This window comes from Schistocerca piceifrons, chromosome 6, assembly GCF_021461385.2.
Source record: "Schistocerca piceifrons isolate TAMUIC-IGC-003096 chromosome 6, iqSchPice1.1, whole genome shotgun sequence".
Lineage (NCBI taxonomy): Eukaryota > Metazoa > Arthropoda > Insecta > Orthoptera > Acrididae > Schistocerca > Schistocerca piceifrons.
In genome coordinates this window covers 264930325-264953374 of record NC_060143.1, presented here as the reverse complement: position 1 = coordinate 264953374, position 23050 = coordinate 264930325, and the positions used below count along the sequence as shown (strand labels likewise).

The 23050-nt window shown below is 39.7% G+C and overlaps 1 protein-coding gene across 1 annotated transcript in view; it reads right to left on the bottom strand.

Annotated features, from left to right (window-relative positions):
* LOC124803265 overlaps window positions 1-23050 on the bottom strand; it is a 42028-nt gene that overhangs the window by 3503 nt on the left and 15475 nt on the right. Inside the window, exon 2 of the mRNA XM_047264449.1 lies at window positions 281-341. Coding sequence (XP_047120405.1) covers window positions 281-341 — 61 coding nt within the window. The remainder of the gene's footprint in view (window positions 1-280; window positions 342-23050) is intronic.

Here is a 23050-nt window from a genome sequence, read left to right as displayed (position 1 = left end):
ACGGCTTCATTCCCAGATTGAATTGAAGCATTCTTAAGAAACATGTCTGCGCCATCCCGGTTTCCAATGCTAATCTCGTTCTTGACTTTCCTGCACTCCTAATCACTGTGTCATGAACATTTATGATGTTATCTTCCATACGAATACTTCTTGGACGTCGACTGTTTCCTTTACAGACAATGGTTACAGAACAGGTGTCTACAAATTTCTCAAGCTGTCCACAGATAGTAAACTAGAAACAATTGCTCAGAGTTTTTTGTTAGTATTGATGGTAACCTACGCAGATTCATCAAGTTGCTACCTTCCTTCTCTCTTCCAGAGTCGGATGGCCCGTCTCTAGTCTGTAACAAAAGAAGAATTAAAATTATGATTTACCATATGAGTGGGATCATATATTTGAAAAACTCTGTGCCACGTAACACCGCCTAAGGCCTTCACAACGACCTCAATTGAAATTTCTTGAATTAGTTGTTTAGAACATCCATAACAACGCATGGCAAGCCTTAATTCACTTATTTTGTTGCGGGAGAAGAGAATCACCAAGACTATCTGGATGTGACTGAAAATCAATTATAAAAACCATACCGGTATGACTTTTTTCTTCGCTGGTGTCCTCACTCTATGGTACATCGACTACTGTATGTACAGTTCATTGCCTTACTCCCTCTCGAGTTTTTGATCTCATTTTGTACGTGCTTCAAGATCTTCTTACAGTCTTCTTGAGTTATTCCCCATCAGTTTCTGCAGGTTTCGAAATACAAACGTTTTCTTTCTCTCCTCCATGTATCCTATAGACTGCGCCCAGAGACGTTCAGCGGCGTGGAGACGGTGTGGTGCAAAATGTGTAGCTCTGTTGCCCTGGTTCTCTACTATTGAATCAGTTGTATGCTACATTTTCTGTGGTTTGAATGCATACAACACAGTAACTGTAACAGTTTGGTGAATATGTATGACCTTGTCGGAATGTAGGAAAGCGATCGTAAGCAGATAATCAATGCAAAATTTAAAAAAAAAATTTAAAACTTTATAAACCTTTTTATGTCTTTCAAAAATTTCTATATATTGTCCCAGTCTCATTTAACACAATCTTTTTATTATATAGTGATGACCAGTTTCAATGACTTAACTTCCATCTTCAGATCACATGTAGTAATATATATGGACTCTCAGTGTACAACGTTGTGTCGTCCATAAAATTCTTATTTCATATCTTAAGGTAAAATGTGCTGTATACAGCCGCGTTGTCCATGACAACAACTGTTTACAACTGCTGTCATAGATGGCATCGCCGTACACAGCACATTTTACGTGTGCATTTTCTGTTCAAAGTGTACGAACAAAATTGTTGGTGACGTACCTAACTGTGAGGCGCACTCTGTATAAAAATACTTCTCATGTGTCATTAAGTGACAGACAGGTAAGGAAGCTTTCTGCGAAGTTGTTAGTATACAGTTCCCTTCTTCTGAAAATAAAAAGTATGACATATTTCCGATTAGGGATGCCTTTTCGACAAATTTTTTAACCTTCAGAATGTGCGAGTTGTCGAATGCTGTTATTTATTCGCTCCGGGCCATGGGACTGACGTATTGTCCTATAGAAGCCCGCCAGTCTGATCAGGGAACGACCCCGGCGAATTTTTGATACCACGTTTTCTGAAGTGGGGTTGAGATGGAATCTGCTGTCCTCTAGATTTTCTCGCTCTGTTATTTGTATCGCTTTATTGGTTGCATAATCCCAGAAACGCCGAACACGACGCGCGAATCATCCTCCCACCATCTCTCTCCCATTAGACGAGGAGTCTCTAAGCCGAGCATTCATTCTCTAGATAATAGACACCACAGTGAACGAAAAATCAACAGCATCAGTCGGAGTTCTGTGACGTCGCCACAAGGTGACTTATAAAAATCTTGGCGAAATGAACGTGTTATTCGACTGATTGCCCGAGATTATTGCATCAGTCTTTATTAAATTCCGTATAAACTACTGAACCCTCAGGAACGAAACACATCCACAGCACATGTCACAAATGCTTCCCTGTCTGATAACGCTTTTCAGCCGAAGCATTTATTTCTCTGAACATTGAAATGGCCTGCCATACTGCCTGCAAACAAATTGAGTTCCGAAAGTTAGCGATTGTAATGAAGTATGGGGATAAAAATTACAGTGTCTGAGAGACCAGTGTTGTGATATAAAGCGATTAGTCCCGCAGTAGATATCGGTAAGTCCCGCAACCTCACATAATTAGTTACCGTTAAGCCCTGAAATATTCAAGCTACGCAAAACATATAGTACTTATGCTTCAGAAAACGCTTTTGGAAACGATATATGAGTGTAATATAAACAGCCGTGCAACATTCAAGCTACGCAGAACATATAGTCCTTATGCTTCAGAAAACGATTTGGAAAAGCTATATGAGTGTAATGTGAACAGCCACAAACATACACACTTTCATAGTTCGGTGCTATTATAAAGAGAGATCTTGCCTAGGTAATATTTGAAAACTACAGAGGGAGTAACGATGCATTAAGGCAATGATGAAAAAATTTAACAGGTGTTAAAAACGTCTACCTGTGCGAATGAGGATGTTTTCTCAGTTTTGTAATCATTAATAAAAGTAATTAAACCATAAGCACCAGCATATAACCAGTGCATATCATTTTCACTTAACTCCATAGTAATAGAGTAGATCTTTCAGCACACTATTAGCAAGCAACTGTCTTCGAAACAGTATCCGCCGACTTGCGATGTTGGCACCTGAAACCTGATGGCATTGAAAGGAAGGTTACTTATTACGAACGTTTGGTGATTCCCTCTCAGTTTGTGTTTTCCATATGCCGGAATATTCATCGGCTGTGAGGCGAATCCAGATATACAAGAAGATGGAGGCGATGAAGCGTGGTACTATATTTTGCATCAGTAACAAGTGACTTAGAACGAAATAATTCTGGAAGAAGTAGCTTGATAAGCGTATGTATTACTAAAAAACACAGTTAAGTCATTTGCAAGACAACATGGGTCCTAAAAACCAGAATAGACAACATTCATATTGTAATGTAATAAAATAATTATTTATGACTCTTATCCTTTGCTATCAGTGTAATGTAATAGAATGAATATGAGCCGAGACTTATATAAAAAAGAACACACATTAATGTAATGTCTCAGCATAAAAGAGAAATAACTAATGTAGGAATATTATTAACAGTGTAATATGTTGTTTAATTTAGCTCGACGTGTATAAGCACTCAGAACACTAGCTCAGTTTTCAGGATAGTCAAGTAATCGTCAAGAATTAATTGTCCTTTTCTTATTTACCCAACACTACAGATATTATTCCAGGCTCGTGAGAAGTCGTGTGCTTATTGCACCAGAGAATATTTGCCAAGTCTGTTCGATGTACACTACTGCAATACGAAACTTAACATCGTCGTTTCGTCTCGATTCCCCAACATAAGATAACAAGAGTAGCATCTACAAATGAAGTGCTGTAATGGAACTGGAATCCTGTGACGAGACCTTTTCTGCCTTGGATGTTATCTCGTTATATAAAGAAAATCTGTAAGTAAAATTGTTAAATTATTAGTAGCAGCCTCCTGTCTCGTGGGATCTGAAATAAAGTTAATTGTCCTAACCGACGGCACGTCTCGTAGATGAGCTAAAAGAAAAACGTTAAAGATTTTTCTAAGATGGCGCCTAACAATGAAAATCCTTTGCTAAGGCCCATATCTACTTAAGACAATCCAGGTATCAGACTACCAGTTGATTGACCACATACACAAATTCTTTTGACAAAATAACCATTACATTTTTCGGGTTTTAAGTACAACTTACATTATCAGGTGGTACAGCAAGATGAGCTTTACACAAGAACGTCCTCTTAGGTCTGAATCCAAACAGATAAGATAAGTGAAAGAGAAACGAAAGATAGTTAAGGCATATAAGCGCAAGAGTCCATGGAATAACATGTCCATTGTTGTTCTATCTCCTCTTCTTTGGCGTACTTGTCGATTATTTATAAAATTTATCGTAATTGTTAAGTTACATTTTCTAAAACCCAAATCCACCCTGGAGAAACAATACAGTATACACGGCAAGTAATCGGAACATCACGTTCCCAGTCCACTCTTTCGAATTTACAGCGGCGCGAATTGTAATGATAATATATCGGCTTATAATCAGCTTCCATTCAATCGGTTTTGAGCAACCGCAAAGATTCCATTTTACAATGCGCGAGCGCACTATTGCTATCCTACCACGGAGTAATCGTGAGCAAGCAGTGTCGAATAGCCCAACCACTTTACCCAAGCTTCACTACCACAATTAATTAAAATGTTCTCACTTAATTCTCTCATTGTTATACAATCTCCAAACTGGCACGGATCCCCAACGGACAAACCCAGCCTTCTTCGAAAGTTAGAACACAAAACAAGATCTCTCCAAACATGGGTCCAGAAACTATAAGAAGCACTAGAATGCGGAAACTGGTATCAAATTAGCCAGCTTCGTGACTCTCAACCGAAAATTGCTTCCCAGTCGTTGAAACGACGTGGCGCGCCAAAAGTGTGGTGTCATGCACAGCGAGCACGCAAAGATGTTGCTCACCGTGTTTATACCGATTAAGATCACCAGATGATTGGAGCACCAGATATAGTATTTCCCCGAATAAATAATATAAGTTTTTGATTACTACCTCCTTCGTTAACCCTTCGTCTTACATCTTCTATGGTGAGAATACCTGATCTCCGTAAGGCACACTATGGCCCATTAAAACTGCTACACCACGAAGATGACGTGCTACAGACGCGAAATTTAACCGACAGGAAGAAGATGCTTTTATATGCAAATGATTAGCTTTTCAGAGTATTCACACAAGGTTGGCGCCGGTGGTGACACCTACAACGTGCTGTCATGAGGAAAGTTTCCAACCGATTTCTCATACACAAACAGCACTTTACCGGCGTTGCCTGTTGAAACGTTGTTGTGATGCCTCGTGTAAGGAGGACAGATGCGTACCATCGCGTTTCCGACTTTGATAAAGGTCAGATTGTAGCCTATCGCGATTGCGGTTTATCGTATCGCGACATTGCTGCTCGCGTTGGTCGAGATCCAATGAGTGTTAGCATAATATGGAATCGGCGGGTTCAGGAGGATAATACGGAACGCCGTGCTGGTTCCCAAAAGCCTCGTTATCACTAGCAGTCGAGACGACAGGAATCTTATCTGCATGGCTGTAACGGATCGTGTAGACACGTCTCGATCCCTGAATCAACAGATTGGGACATCTGCACGACCAAGACAACAACCATCTGCACGATCAGATAGACGACGTTTACAACAGCACGGACTATCAGCTCGGAGACCATAGCCGCTGTTACCCTTGACGCTGCATCACAGACAGGAGCGCCTGATAATGGTGTACTCAACGACGAACCTGGGTGCACGAATGTCAAAACGTCATTTTTTCGGATGAATCCTGGTTCTGTTTACAGCATCATGATGGTCGCATCCGTGTTTGGCGACATCGCGGTGAACACGCAGCGTGTATTCGTCATCGCCATACTGGCGTATCACCCGGTGTGATGGTATGGGGTGCCATTGGTTACACGTCTCGTTCACCTCTTGTTCTCATTGACGGCAATTTGAACAGTGGACGTTACATTTCAGATGTGTTACGAGCCGTGGCTCTACCCTTCATTAGATGCATGCGAAACCCTACATTTCAGCAGGATAATGCACGATCGCATGTTGCAGGTCGTGTACGGGTCTTTCTGGATACAGAAAATTTTCGACTGCTACCCTGGCGAGCACATTCTTTAGATCTCTCATCAATTGAAAACGTCTGGTCAACAGTGGCCGAGCAACTTCCACGTCACAATACCTCAGTCACTATTCTTGGTGCCGGCCGCGGTGGTCTAGCGGTTCTAGGCGCTCAGTTTTGAACCGCGCGACTGCTATGGTCGCAGGTTCGAATCCTGCCTCGGGCATGGATGTGTGTGATGTCGCGAGGTTAGTTAGGTTTAAGTAGTTCTGAGTTCTAGGGGACTGATGACCACAGATGTTAAGTCCCATGGTGCTCAGAGCCATTTGAACTATTCTTGGTGAACTGAGGTATCGTGTTGAAGCTGCATGGGCGTTATTACGGCCAGAGGTGATTGTTCTGGGTACTGATTTCTAAGGTCTATGCACCCAAATTGCGTGAAAATGTAATCACATGTCAGTTCTAATATCATATATTTGTCAAATGAATACCCGTTTATCATCTGCATTTCTTCTTTGTGTAACAATTTTAATGGCCAGTGGAGTATTACAAACGTAAGTGACGTGATCTAGTAAAAGCAAGATACACGGCCCAGTAACATTAATCTTACCGCCGCGTGTGCAATAACCACACACAGACCAACAAGTGGCAGAAGTGGCTCGTCGGAGGGATGCGGAAATCAGTGCAGTGGTTGTCGTATTGCGGCAACTGAAAGATTTAGCTAACTCCCAGAGAGCCAGACTATTTGCTTTCTGGGAGCATTTTAAAAACTTCTAGGATTGTAATTTGTTCCCGTTCCATCGTGGTTAAAGTACAACGTGCAAGGCCAAATGGCACTAACCAAAACCGGCGGCGAAGCAGCTGTGGTGCAACATTGGCTATACATGATGGGCGTAAAGTACGGCTGTGGAAATGTTTACTAGAATATAGACCAATAACTGTTGAGCAACTGACCGCCCAGTTGAACCAAGGGGCTACGAATAGTGCCTCCTCAACGGCCGTTAGGCGAACTCCGCAAAAGGAGTCTGTTTCACTCAAGCGTGGCGACTGCTATTCATCGGCTACCAATGCTACATTTGCACGCCTATATTGCAACTGGGGACGTCCACTTTGTGGCCAACGCCTTTTCAGATGAATCACGGTTTATGCTCCATCGGATAGATGACCGTAAGTATGTTCGACGTGAAGCAGCTGAAACCAAACATCATGCAACAATTGTCGGAAGGGCGCAGGTCGGGGCAGGGAGCAAGAAACGACAAGTGTGAAAATATGGGGCAATCAACTTAACAGCTCATGCATCCAAATTGTGGAGAAGAATAAGAACAGAAGAACGGAAAATAAAATTGAGTATATGTTAGATGACGATAAGTTTGCCTTTAGGAAAGCCAGAGGAAAAAGACAGGCAATTCTGAGGTGGCATTTGGTAATGCAGACAAGACTAAACAAAAATCAGCCCACCCGGTTAGCCGTGCGGTCTGACGCAGTGCTTTCCGGGCGGAAAGGCGTGTCGACCCCGGCATGAATCCGCCCGGCTGATTTGTGTCGTGGTCCGGTGAGCCGGCCAGTTTGTGGATGGTTTTTAGACGATTTTCCATCTGCCTCGGCGAACGTGGGCTGGTTCCCCTTATTCCGCCTCAGTTACGCTGTGTCGGCGATTGCAGCGAAAACACTTACTCCACGTACGCGTACACCATAATTACTCTACCACGCCAAAATTGGGGTTACACGCGTCTGGTGCGAGAGTGCGGGCCGAACCCTGGATTCGGTGTGGGGCGGCGGTGGGGTGAGTGGAATGCCGTAGCGTGTTGTGGGGTTGTGTGAACCACTGCGAGCTATGGCGGGGACGAAACCTCTCCGTCGTTTCTAGATCCCCATACAGTACAATACAAACAAAAGTCAAGACACCTTCGTAGGATTTTTCTACCTATAAAAAGCGTTCAATAATGTCAAATGGGGCAAAATGGTCCATATTCTCATGAAAATATGGGTAAGATATAGAGGAAGACGGGTAATATACAATTGTAAAGGAGCCAAGTGATAATAATGAGAGTGCAAGACCAAGAACGAGGTGATCGCATTAAAAAGGATGTAAGACACGGATATAATCTTTCGCCCCTGCTGTTGAATCCATACGTTGAAGAAGGAATGGGGGAAATAAAAGAAATATTCCATCTTGGAATTAAAATTCAAAGAAATGCGTCGTTCTAGGAGGAGCCGGCGCCCACGAGCTACTGCTCATAAAGCTATTGATAATGTTTCTTGCGACTGGAACTAGTACTACGAAAAATAAAGAGCAAGTGAAAGGTACTGAATCTTTAGCTGCTGAGGATGGACCTTGTGTTTTCGTTGTAGCAGTACTGATTTTCAGTACCGTATTAACACAGCTGATACTTATTCACACGGTAGCTGTTAGTTGACTGTTGGTGTTGTACGGCGTGGAAGTATTAGTGACTTTGGTGCTCCTGGAAGCTTCAGTGATCATGATGTAATTATATATCGTACTTTGAATTATTTTTAAGTGTTTAATTGAGATGTAGGTACATCTTGTTTTAATGCTGCTATGCCTTTTAGTGTAAGAACACATGGTTACATGATGAGATAATTTACGTAAGATCTGAAGGACATGGTGTGCGTGACACTGTAAATTCAACAATGGAGTTAAGATTCAAGGTGTAAGGATGTTAATCATAGGATACGGTGATGTCATTACTGTATTCAGTTATAGTGAACAAGAATTACAGGATCTGTTGAATGGAGAATATGGATCGGGAGTAAAGCGAAGAAAGATGAAAGTAATGAGAAGCAGCAGAAATGAGAATAGCGACAAACTTAACATCAGAATTGATGATCTCGAAGTAGATGAGGTTACGAAATTCTTCTATCTAGGCAGCAAAATAATCCATGGCGGACGAAGCAGGAATGACCAAAAGCAGACCAGCACTGGCCGAATGGGCATTCTTAGCCTAGAGAACCTACTAGTATCGAACATAGGCTTTCATTTAAGAAAGAAATGTATGTTTGGAGCACGGTGTTGTTTGGTAGTGAAAAACGGGCTGTGAGAAAACCGGAAAAGAAGAGAATCGAAGCATTTGAGATGTGGTGCTGCACAAGACTATTGAAAATTAGGTGGACTTATTCGGTAAAGAAAGAGCCAGTTCAGAGAAGAATCGGTGAGGGAAGGAATATACGGAAAATACAGACAAGGCGATGAGACAGGATTTTAGTACACCTGTTAAGTCATCACAGAATAATTTTCATGGTACTAGCGAGAGCTTCGGAGAGTAAACACTGTAGAGGAAGACAGACACTGGAATACAGCTGCAAATAACTGAGGGCGTAGTCTGCAAGTGCTGCTGTGAGGTGAAGAGCTTGGTACAGGAGAGGAACTCTTGACGGGCCGCATCGAACCAGCGAGAAGACTCAGAGAAGACTCATGATATATATATCGTCTCGGTGTCAGTTGCTCTACAGTTGGGCATCTGTCGGGCCGTACACATCTCCGCAGTCGCCTTTCAGCCCTGTCGTTTAGGGCTTTTTGGGTAGCACCATTCTGAAATGTACGGTATATGATACATTAACCACTGCGGCACGCGAAAAGCTTACAAACTTAGTCGTTTTGGATATGCTTCCACCCCTGGTTCAAAATACCTTTTGGACGGTACATAAATCGCTCCCTGTCGACGTTATTACGTAGACTGCACTGGTTCCCGCGTTCCCCGACTTTTTTTCTATGTCCTTCACTGCTAGTGCTGCCACCAGCAGTCTGTGGGTGGTTATGGCAAGCTGATGTCGAACATGGGCGGGGGCCACATTCCTGCGACTGGAACGTGTACCATTCTTAAGTGGCACCTCTGATTCAGATACAGCAATCACTTCTATAGTCAGCGTACAGTCAACAAAATTTGAACTGAAATACAAAAATTATCAACATGCAAACAGTGTACGGGAATGCTGCCGAGCGATTTCTTCGACAACCGCCGATACATCAACAGGTGAACACTCCGTAATTTTCAAGGCTTAAGTCCAGAAAGAGAGAACCATTCAGGGTAATTTACATTCTCGGCTGGTGGGGTCACGCCGAAAAAGACTCGTATTGCGTCATATGCAGAAAGGCAACACACATCGTACACAACTTGCGCCACACGCCAGCAAACATGACCAACGTCGAAAGTTTGATGACCAAATGATAAACAGTTGACTTTAACGCCACTCCTCTGATGTTTAAGCAGACACAGAGGAGAATTCCAAACAGAGCTTTATAAAAATTCTCTCTCTCTGTTTATAAGCTCATTAGCGTAATGTGGTTGACTGCTGTATCCCCCGTGTCATAGAATTGTCAGGTTACGAGGGCCGTAGAGGACCGATGTAAAAACGCCACATACGCTTACGACAACCGAGAAAATCCGCTGCTGGCACTGTTCGGCTTAAAAATGAACGCAGATAGAAGCTTTTGTCCAAATTATTCTTGTGATTTTGTTCTCTGTCTCGTAACACAAAAGTAAGAGAGACTGAATGCTACATCTTAATCCATTGGTAATTAGTACTATCGATCACTTGTCACGTTGGCCATTTTAGATTGTGTGGTGGTGGAAGCTGTTAACCGTGCAGTCTTTATGCATATGCCGTTTGTAGAATTTTGTTCTTGTGGGGCTCTTCAGTTTTAACACGTGTTAAGAGAGAAAACGTCGTTCCAACAGGCTCTAACACATTTATTGCCCATGCTGTTAGCTAACATTGACCGCCGGTCATTTTCAAGCACGTACCAAAAGTCTCAAGCTTCACGTTATAAAACAGCCAGTACGTATGTACGGCACAGGAAAACGATGTGTGCTTTTAAATATGTACCGGCTGTTTTGTGATGTGAAGCTTTCATTATCATATTTGCATGAATATGACCACAGGGAGTAATTAGCTGATAGCACAGAAAAGAAATACATTACTCTCTGTCTGGACAATAACTTCTTTCTGAAAAAAAAAAAAAATACCGTTCGGTTGGCGTAGCCATCCTTTCCTTCTCTGCGATCTCTCGTTCCATTTGTGCGTTGAAAATGACGGGGTGTCCACTTCTCGAAATACCGGCAGTAGTCGAAGACCCCACCGGGCTGAATTCCCGTAAGCTATCTGAACACAGGATAAAGCCAACTAGTTCTTTACTAAGTTTGGTGCTTTCAGTTGCTTCCCCCCCCCCCTCCCCCCACACATATATATAGTACTGGTTGAGAATTTTATATATATATATATATATATATATATATATATATATATATATATATATATATATGTGTGTGTGTGTGTGTGTGTGTGTGTTACATAGTGCCTCTCGTAGTAAATTAGCATCTCACCCAATAAAAGCTGCGACATTGGAACATTCGAATGTTTTGCAGCGTTTGCTGTTTCTATGCATAGCGTTGTCTATTAAGTCTATTAAGTAAATGTATATCTGTATTTAATTTCTTATTGTTGTAGACCAATGTCTCACGAGACAAACTGAACGCTGTGATGTTCGGAGAGTAGAGTGAACTGTTTCTTGTGTGACCCGTTTCAAACACTCGGCACATGATGTAATTTGTAAGCACAAATAGATCGAAATGCCTCTGGCCATATACGGATATTTCAGAAAAAGATGTAGAAGCTACAATATTTGAACACCGGAGAGATATTTTCATTACGTATAGTGCAGTTGGTGGACAGTATATTCTCTAAGGAAGGTACTGCAATGTTACCGTTTACATATTTGCATTTTCAGATTCGAATTCGTTGTCTTCTCTTCCTTATGAGTGTCTGTACCTAAAAATAAAACTCTCATCAAACCATGCCACTGCAGCTTTGACGAACGTCGCTTCTGATGCAGCTCTGCTGGAATCGAATACACTTGACGAATTTTCAACTTTTTATTAATGAATTAGAAGAACCCATCTTGTAATTATCGTCTTATATTGTTTGACCATGTACAACACTTATCTAAAACATTACAGAATTGGGAACACAGGTTCTACGGACAACGAGCTCATATGTAGAGCCTGCCATCAGAATGAAGTAATCATGTTAGTCGATTCCTTCTGTCATCAAGTCATGTAGTACTGTTAAGGTGTGTGCTTTTACTCGGCTGTGCATCACGCTACTCCAAACGCGGGTAGCCGATTCGTGAATGTTACAAAGAGCGCACCCAAGAATTGCAACCTTGGTAATACTGCGATTGCCTTCCTACATTGCAGAGGCACGGCGCTCATCCGTAGAAGCTTCACATGCAAAATGGGGAGGAATAACTCACATCCACTTTCCTAATTTTAACCATTAAATATTATGGTTTAACTGTCGCAGCCATCATTCTTCGATTAGGTAGACGCAGGACACAACAGTCTACAAATATTCCAATGTGCGTGAGTTCTTAAGGGACCAAACTGCAGAGGTCATCGGTCCCTAGACTTACACACTACTTAAAATAACTTAAACTAACGTATGCTAAGAACAACACACACACCCATGCCCGACGGAGGACTCGAACCTCCGGTGGGAGGGATCTACAGTCTACCGCAGGGATATGTAACACCACAGTAGGCCTACTTTCGTTCTACATGGTCACCTACAGTTAAATTATCCAACAAGTTTGCTATGTGCAGAAGTGACTGTTTCAAGAGCACAGTTATGGTTTTCGTACCCAGTACGATTTCTGATACTGAAATATTGTTTGTAGGCCACCAGCATGCGATTACGACGCGTCATTACCGACCGGTGAGGGTTTCCAAATGGACATTCTGACTGATAACAAGCTCTCCTCTTGCAATCTGTAAGAAGACAGATCGAAATAAAAATGTAGAAAAATTAGGCTCAGTATTCGTAAATAATATTGTAAACAGTGCAGTGTAATTTTGTTTCCAGATCCTTTAAATAAATTTCTTAGTATTCTCTCAGGTCCTTGCAGATAGCGAAACTAGTATAATCAGTACAATTTTATATATTCCTGATTTCTTCGTCTTCTACGAAATGTGAATGTGTGTTTTCCGTTGTCTGAGAGTGCTGCTCCTTTACTTGTACACTTAGGCAAAATTCGTGTCAATGTCAGTGATACTTTGAGCTATCTGTTGGTAAAATATGAAAGTAGTATAGGATCTGCTATTACATCAGTTCGATTTTACCAATCACAGTGGGTGGATTCACAATGGTGAAACGTATAGACCGCGAGAAAACTTTAAATCGGACTTGTAAGTCACAGAACTCGTTAATCTTCAGTATTCTAGAGCCAATGCTGTATCTTATTTGACATGTTTGGAGAATACCGGTAAAAATTTCAGTTGTAGTGTGTGTTACGTTCCATGAATTCTGATAACAGCTTTATTTGTTATTTTTTAAACATTTATTGTTTTATTTACTGTACTGCATTTATAAGATCACTGATCCGGGAATTCACTATGCTGCAGCCCACACATCGGTCGGGGACTACGCACCCTAGAGCTTTCGCTATCGTGACCAGTACTGTTAGCAACGTTGTACTGGCACATACAAGCTTCAAGTGACTTCAAAAATTCATTGACTTAAAAAGGCTTTTTTAGGTAATTACCAGTTGGACTGCTGTAGTTTTGAGTGTCTGGAAGTGTGCTGTTAGCCAAGGTGGAATAAATTAAAAACTCCAAGTAACTGTTTGTCAGAAAAAGGAGTTAGTTAACCAATAAGCTCTAGATCAGGAGGGGGAGTAAAAATTAATCCATGGCATCTAATTTAGAGTAAGACAGAAGATGTAGACTCAAAATTTGAAAATTAAATTGGGGCTATAGACAAAAAACAGAAAATACGTTTGTAAGTTAAATGATATATTCGAAAGAATTGAGATCACCATGAATATAGACTGGAGGGGCTGGAAATTAGATTTCATGAAGTAGAGACGACATTTGCTTCCAAACTGGAAATATTTGTTAGAAATTTGAGGAAGGGTGTGGAAAAGAATAAAGTTAACAGTGGAGCGAAGAAAGTTAAGTCCACTCAGCAAAATCTTCGTGATGAAGTGGTGAAGGTTAACTCATGATTTTAACTGAAGCTGAAAACAGAGGTTAAACGTAGTGTTCAATCAGCAGTGAGCAGTTTTGATATTAATATAGATGCCATTGCCGTTCGAATTGACAGTGTGGAAGCCAATAAATCGCACTTGCCTAATATTATACCTTCCATGCTATTTCATCTGACAATAAATGTCAGCCTGCTGCATTCTAATACCGAAATTATATTTAACTGAATGAGGAAAGGAAGAAACATAAGGCACAGCCCGATTAAAAGAAGAGATTGGTTGATAGGATAAATTCTGGTAAGAGAAGCAAATGTTGGAGTGGACTTCGTAGAGAGAGGCAAGGACTGTAGTCTAATACATGGATTCTAATGAATAAACAGTGTTGTAATCACTATCACCAATCAAGGTAAGGATTGGAGGACTTCTTAAGGTCGTAGAAGTAAGTGTATTCCGATTAGCCTGAATAAAACCATTGGAGGAAAGGTAGAGAATTTTCCTTCCCTAAAACACTGCAATCAGCGAGTACATTTTTGTTGTGTTACACATATTCATCAAGCTTATAAAATTTATAAAACCAATACAGTTAGCGGTGTAGCTGCAAAAATTGACTGATACGTAGAAGAAATCGACATACCTACAGCTATGATGTCTGACAATAATCCACAATTCATATCAAAAGAATGCCACAAAATTTAGCAGCTCTTTGCGTCAAAATATTGTATACAACACCATACTAACCATACCAACCACTTGAAAACTGAGATATCATACTAGCGTAAATCTACTGTAGAAATAGATACATCACAGGCGGAATATGTGTTCAATTGTTTGAATATGTCATCAACTGCGCTGGTCGTGAATGTACTAGTCAGCCACCATACTAGATCCTGAAGGGAAAACGGTCACCTGATTTAATTACAGTATGATTTTCCCAGAGAAGAACTCGAACTGAAAGTCTGGGAGAAGCCATCAGAGAAACGACATGAGTGGGGGACAACATGAAAGAGAAGATGGCTAGATGAGAAAACAGACTTACATAACTTCCAACTGTAGACTGCATTCTGGTTCAGAATCAGCAAATAACCAGAGAGGAAGCCGGAGAGACCGAAAATATTTTCGACTTCATTAAAGGATCATTTATAGTATTCAGAAAACCAATGGAAAATGTTTACAAACTAACCAATTTCGAGTCAGATGAAAAATAGGGGACTAGAGATTCCATTTGGTTAAGAAAATGTTACCGCAGAAGAGACTAAATGAAATCAAATTTATTTAGAAGATTTTAATAGTATTACTTAGCAAGTTTGTTTTACTAGCTTTTTCTGTTCGTTTGTTGCAATGTAACGTAGCAAGTTATTGCCAGATAACATTCAGTACAGTATAACAACCAGACGCGTATCACGGAGGCTGCAGGAAGAAGCTTCAGCCATGAGTCACGCGCAGCTGACGCTGGGAACGATCGGAAGAAACGCCTAGTAGGAACGAAAATTCATGCTCTCTACGAATCTAAATAAACTTCAGTAATTATTAACCGATTATGTTGAAACTTGGTACCCATCTTTTGTTATTCAGTAAATGATCTTCTAAAAATTTCAAAATTGTTCCTATTACAGTTTCGGAGATTGAGAAAATTAATTAAAATTCAGAAAACCGACACTTAGGTCTAAAAATCAGTTAGGAACAATAACACTTTGTCTTTTGTTATCATTTAAAGTCATCCAGAGTTCTAAATGTATAAAAATAATTTAATTGGAATTTTTCTTTTCAAAACTATAATTACTCTGCTTTTTGTCGTGTAAAAAGCATTCAAAATTATTATTCGTTTATTATTTTGTTGTGTGTATAAAAGGCAATGAGTGACAGAGTGTATGTAAGACACACGTAAAATTTAATATTATTTTCTGTAAAACATTACGAAACTGGACCATAGGAAAGCTGTATGGTAACAATGATACTGGTGACGTATGTCGATGTATGCATGCTTCTGTAAGAGAGCAGCCATAATAGCAGTCTAAAGTGTAACAAGTTTCTAAATTAATTTCTAAATCGTTTTTCATTTTGGTCATTTATGTTAAACACTATATTAGTATTTGCATTTGGAATGAGGTCAATGACTTTCTGTTTAGTGATTGGCTGAGGCAAATTTTGCCGCGAGAGTGATCTAGAAGGATCATTCTGACTGGTCAGTCAGACTTATCAGCCAATCAGATTTAGGATGTTCTCGTGCACAAAAAGTTAGATATGTAGAGAGTGGAGTAACATCGAAATAGTCGCTCACTAGCTATCGGACGTATAAGGTCACGTTAGATGTCACGGTGTGCATAATGTGTAAAATGAAGGAATATTGAATTCCTCGTGTTTAGTAAGAGTCATGACCAAAGCTGTTGCAATTACGCAAATTTTGATAAAATTGGGACATTTCTGGATCGTTATTTTGGAAAGTTATGATCGTGTGAGTTTTCGGCCTTTAGTGAAAAATCCGTGTGGCATATTCTGTGTTCACTATGGAATACATGGCGAGCACTTCTACTATAGAAGACCACTTATGAGACTGAATGTGAAACTCACTTATAGTAGTGGATCAGTGATTACTAGTTTGAATATTCCATCTGGTCAGACTGGAAATCGATTTCTGGCTGCTTTTGCATGTGATAATTTGTTGTTGTTTTAAGTGTGAATTGAGAACGATAGAGTAGTATCTCACTAAATGTGGACTTGATAGCAGTTTCCAATTGTTGCCTAAGCAACAAAAAGCCTGGTCTTGGAATTTTCGGCTACTTGTTAAAGTCAAAAATACACCATGTTACGGCTCGAAATATGATAAATATGGGCTCGCAGGCATTGTTTTTCACTACTACAGTTACGCGTTATCATCTGGGTAGGTTTAGGTGGGATTTTTCTTCAACACTGCTTTCTCGCTGCCTAGTAAGTACGTACGATTTCAGAGTGAAGGGACCTCGAACGGAAGCTGTACTGAGGTAGGTGGACATTTAATAAGAGCAGTATGAGATACGAACCGACCCCGCCCTGCCAAAATTGGTGCTTCGGCGTCTGGGAAAAGCAATCGGAAAGTTCGGGTGTGTAAGAAATTTAAAAAAGTTGCGTGTGAATGAACTTTAGTCGGAAAACAGCAGCGAGTACGACTGGTGGAGCGAGGTGGCAGACGACGTCGGCGACAGCTGAACATCGAGAGGCGGCGCGCAACAGCAGCAGTCAGGAGTTGGTAGTAGGTGGCAGCTGTGTCATGAGTGGGGACCCATAAATTTCACCTGCGGGGGCAGAGCCTGGTGAACGGACATGCTGTTCCATCTCGCTGTGCAGACAATGTAAAAGAAAAGGTAAGTAGTGTTTTAGTCCAAATTTTATTTGTATAAGCAAGGAAACATTGTAATATGGTAGAAAATTATCTGGAGATAGTAGATGTGAAAGTGAAGGTGGATGTAGGTAAAGAAACTTGGCTCTGGTTCAAATGGGTCTGAGCACTATGGGACTTAACATCTGAGGTCATCAGTCCCATAGAACTTAGAACTACCTAAACCTAACTAGCCTAAGGACAACACACACATCCATGCCCGGGGCAGGATTCGAAACTGCGACTGTAGCAGTCGCGCGGCTCCGGGCTGAAGCGTCTAGAACCGCTTGGCCACAACGGCCGGCAAAGAATCTTATGAACAGGATTCCATAATTGGTAATTTTAGTTTTGATGCATCGCAAGCTAGTGATAGTTGTTTACCTGAGTCAATAACTTCTGCTTATGGGGTAAAAAATTAAAAAAAACACGATGGAAGACGATGTTAGATATGTACCTGTAACTGTTACGAAGATGAAACAGGAACCAAGGTCAGTTGCTTGTGAAGCAAAAGATAGTGTTTCCGATATGTTCGCGAATATTCTCAAACATATGGTCTCGCGGTAGCGTTCTTGCTTCCCGAGCACGGGGTCCCGGGTTCGATTCCCGGCGGGGTCAGGGTTTTTTCCCGCCTCGAGATGACTGGGTGTTGCTGTGTCGTCTTCATCATTATCATTCATCACCATTACAGTCGTAGGAAGACAATGGCAAACCACCTCCACTAGGACCTTGCCTAGTAAGGCAGTGCAGGTCTCCCGCGTCGCTCCCTTACACTCTGTAAAGGAGTATGGGACTCTTCATCATGAAGGAAATGGGTTCAGATATAAAAACTTCATTAAGTTCTGATATTGAAGTTAAAATGAATAAACTGGGTTCGGATATGGACAACAAAATGAGTAAATTGGGTTCTGATATAAGTGGGTTCCATAAGGAAATTGATTGATTGATGTCTGAAGTTAATCAAGGGTTTACAAATTTGTCAGTAGAAATGGGATCTAAGATAAAAGATAGAATTTCTAAAATAAGGGATTCTTGGAAAAAATGATATGACTGTTTAGTGACAGTATTAAAAGTGAAGTGAATCAGGTAAAAGTAGAATGTAACTAAGCAGTTGTAACAGTGAAAGGGGAATTATTTTCACAAATTAAGCACGTTGCTGAGGATAGCAAACAATTAGATGAAGAAGTGAATTCGGAATTAAATAAAATTCATGTAAAAGTCCATAATGAAGAAAAACACTGTGAAGATAGTCACCTTGTGTTGGAAAATCAAATTAAAGAAGGGAAAGATGTATGTGCTAAGTTTGGAGTGCAAGTGGCTAACAAAATTACTAACATGCAAACTATCATCCAGCAGTTTAGTGCAAATGTAGACAGGCAATTGTATAACCATGAAGGTAGATTAACAAAAGTAGAACAATTTGTTAATACCAGCAGTGGTTATGTTGTATCCAATGGTGTAGTAGGTTCATCAGAAATTGTTTATGTAACTCACTGACAATTTCTGTGATTAGATCCTAGCAAAAATGTTCATTCTAAAGAACTTTTTGCCTAAATCGTGGGATGACAAACAGAAGATAGGATTTATTACATCAAATTTAATGGGAGAGTCTCGATTTCGGGGTAATTTTGCTTCTGATAAATACGACAAGTTAGTGGAGTTCAAGCATGCGTTTCTCGAAGAGTATTGGGGAAAAAGAAACCAAACGGAAGTCCTGAATAAATTCTGGTCAGGGGAAAAGTATGATCCCAAGAAGGGATATATTAAAAGATTCATGCAAAAATGGGTTACAACTTTGTCGTATTTAAATTCTAAGGTGGAAGCAGAGCAAATTATTTTGGGAAGTGAGAATAACTTACCTTTATATTGGAGGAATAAGATAATATCAGCTCCTTAGGATGATATTGACTGGTTTATTCATTATCTTGAGAAGGTGGCGAATATTTTGAAAGAGGAGGAAAGTGTAAGAAGGGATTTTAGGCCACCTATTAGGCAGACTGAAACCAGAATCGAAGGCAACGTGAACAGAATTGAAGGTCAAAGAACTCATAATTACAGAGGCAGAAACCGAGGGCGAGGGGGTTCGGTTGGAGACCGGTTTAATGACCAAGACAGAAACACCAGTCACTATAGGTGGGGTGCATATAGCACAGAACCTTTTGATAATTAATGGGCTAAGTGTAGATATGCAGTTGGGTGCAAATTTCTTGCAAAAATACGGAACATAAGTAAATTTTGGAATTAATGAAGCAGTTATTAGAGTAAATAAAAGGTTAACAGCTATTAATTTCATTGGAAAAAGACATTATGTATCCCGGGAGAAAAATAACATTCCGGTAAGATATTGCCGAACAACTGAATACATTGAGAAGGAGAATGAATATGGTGAAAGTAAGGAAGTACATCCTTCTGAAAAAGGGGGGTGACATAATGCACAAATTTTCATGAAAAACATACTGAAGGAAGACGGAGACAGTGGTAATTAGGAGGCCCCAGGGGACGCGCATTCCTTGCGTTATCAGGTGTTTCACGAACACCAGGCATCACAAGTTGTTGTCAACCTAACTCTTAATCATTAAGAACTGTTGCTATCATCTATCCTTCTTCCCTGTTAGAATAGAGCTTGTAGAGTGAGACTAGTAGAGAATGAAGTTTGAAAGTAGTAACTGGTGTAAGCAACATGACTAAAACGAGAATAACCAGAATGAAAGAGGAATGAAAGTGAAGATGAAAAGCAAAAAAGAAAGTGCCTCGATAATATGTGGTGACATAGCCATTTTTGCAACAGGTGAAAGTGTTTTGTGAGATGTTTATGTTAAAGGCAAGCGAAAGTTGTCTACTAAATGTGAAAAGGAATTTTGTATATGATGTATGATGGAGAGCAGTAGAGGGTGACGTAGATAATTTTTTTCTATTTCGATAATTTGTATTCTCTTTTAATTTTGTGTATAAGGTGTATTTCAGAGCCTCAGAAAGAGACACAATGAATTTTAGTATTTTCAACAAGCTTGTATTTTCTGTATATAAATTGTATATGATGTGTTTTGAGAGCCACAAAAGTTGGCCTGTATCATTTTCAGCATGTTTAATAATTTTGTTGTTTGTTTGTGTATAATAGCTTATATTATTTAAGGTCTTGAAATATTTTCTTCTGACAGGAAAGAAAGTAGTGAAAGAATATGTGTGTAAATTTTTTGAATGAGCAATGCTTTGAACAGGAACTTGCTTAAGGCCAAAAATGATTTGTTGGAAATAGAATTAAGTAGTGGTGCCAATTTTGGGTACTACTGTTATTTTTTAATAAAAGTTAATTCATTTTTACTGAAATAACTAGTGCCATATCAGACTATAATAGAAGATGTTGGATTTCAATGAATATGAATTTGCCTGGGGAAAAAGATTTGTATAAATGAGAAGTAAATTTACAAGGACAGTAAAAATTGGGAATGTTCTGAGTAAGTTTTTGTGTTTCTTGTTAGGAGCTATGATGAATATATGCATTAAGTTAGGACAAATATATTAAGAATAGAAAGTTAGACATACTGTATTTTGCAGGTACGAGAAAATGTAAGGAACCCGATCTGTGACTGAGGGCTGGACGCTGTATCCCAACGATGTGTATAGAATACAACCCATGAGTGAGTGTTAAAAAGTCAGTAATCAGTTTTGTGTAAAAAAAAAGTGCAAGCCGCTATGTCATCGTCTACTAAACGTACACACACCAAAGCGATTGTAGTGTGTAAATATAACAGGACGCTCCCCATAGCGATTTAAATAATTTGGTAAATTTCATGAACGCTCACCAAAGAAATTTGAAATAATTTGGTAGATTTCATGAACACTCACCATACGGATGTGAAAAAATGTATTTCTTTGTAAAATAGTTAGGAAATAAATAGGACACTCCCCACAGCGGTTAAAATAGTTTAGTAAATTTCTTATATGCTAGCAAATCGAATTGTAAAAAATAGGAAAATGTTTAAATTCAAATTTGAAAACTGAAAATTAAATTCTTTTCATAAAAAATTTAGTTTCAATGAAAATTTAAATATTGATTCACGTAAATGGCTTATTAACTCAAATTTTGTGAAAAGAATCTTAAAATGCGTAATTTTGTGAGAAAGATATGATTTTTTAACTAAAGAAAAGTTTTGTAAAATTAGTTTAGTTGTTCGCTATCAATTCCAAGTCTTTGCCATTTGATGTAACAGTGTATGATATTGTAATGTAGTGTGGAATTTTGTTTATCTGAAAAAAATTTTTTGTTGTAATTAAGAAGAGCTTTGGTTAAACATTCCATAGTTAAATGTGTCGGTGTAGTTAATGAGATCAGTAATAACACTGCTGTGGGAAGAACCGTAAAATGTACCCAAGAGTAGTTTTAGGTTTTTAGGGGGTGTGTAACGTAGGAAGTTATTACCAGATAACATTCAGAACAGTATAACAAGCAGACATGTGTCACGGAGGCTGCAGGAAGAAGCCTTAGCTATGAGTCATGCGCAGCTCACGATAGCGTCCGTGGGAATAATCGCAAGTAACGCCTAGTAGGAAAGAAAATTCATGTCCTCTACGAATCTAAATAAACTATAGTAATTATTAACCGATTTGTTCACACTTGGTACACCATCTTTAGTTATTCAGTAAAGGACTTTTCGAAAATTTCAAACTTGTACCTATTATAGTTTTGGAGATTGAGAAAATTACTAAAAGTCAGAAAACCGACACTTAGGTCTAAAAACTCAGTTAGGAACAATATCAATTTGTCTTTGTTATCATTTAAAGTAATCCAGAGTTCTCAATGTATAAAATTAATTTAATTAGAACTTTTCTTATCAAAACTTCAATTACTGTGCTTTTCGTAGTGTAAAAACCATTCAAAATTATTATTCGTTTATTATTTTGTTTTGTGTATAAATGAGAATGATTGAGAGATTGTATGTGAGACATACGTACAATTTAATATCATTTTCTGTAAAACATTACGAAAGTGGAGCGTGGGAAAGCTGTATGGTAACCACGATAATGATGACGTATCTCGAGGTGTGCACGCTTTTGTAAGAGCGCAGGCAGAATAGCAGTCTAAAGTGTAATAAGTTTCTAAATTAATTTCAAAATTATTTTTCATTTCCGTCATTTGTATTAAACAATGTATTAGTATTTGCATTTGGAATGACGTCAACCCTGCTTTTTTGCTGCCTAGTAAGCACCTACAATTGCAGAGTGAAGGGACGTCGAACAGAAGCTGTACTGAGGTAGGTGGACATTTAATAAGAGCAGTACGAAGTACGTACCAACCCCACCCCGCAGCAATAAGTCCATCCAGAAATTTTTGTGTGAGAATATGAATTAAGTAGTGTGTAACTGCAATGAGCCACCGCACTTACAACAATCAGCCCTACGACGAATGGTGGCGATTATTGGGAAGTGCCAGATGGGATTGTGGGAGTCGTTGGTTTATCTCCTCACTGAATCATCAGAAAACTAAGTGAGAGATTGAAGATAAACGAGGAGGCATCTAGTGGTGCACCTGTTGCTATGTTAGCCGTTGTTTATAAACAAGATAGTGGGCAGCTGAGATATAGTGTGCCTGGTACTCTGACTTTTGTTGGGCTATGAATGGGTGCAAGTGTGAGGGCTCAAGTTAGTTAAAATACCGTTTTCACAAGTACATTCAGAGAACTGAACTGATTGGCTAGTGGCAGGTGATGTCGGAAGTACACTGCTGCCAATTGGATACTTATTCCGAACTTGAGGGTCAGATAATCAACAGACATGTAGAAGTGCCCATGGGTGTGCCACCCCTATTGGCGATGTGTGAACCAAGGATGGCGAAGTTGGTGCCACATGTTTGATGTGGCAGCTGTTGGAGTGTTACACGTAAACAGACAGTCATATTTCAGCCAGTCACTTTGCTGAAAAACAAACAACAAGTCTATCTTGTGG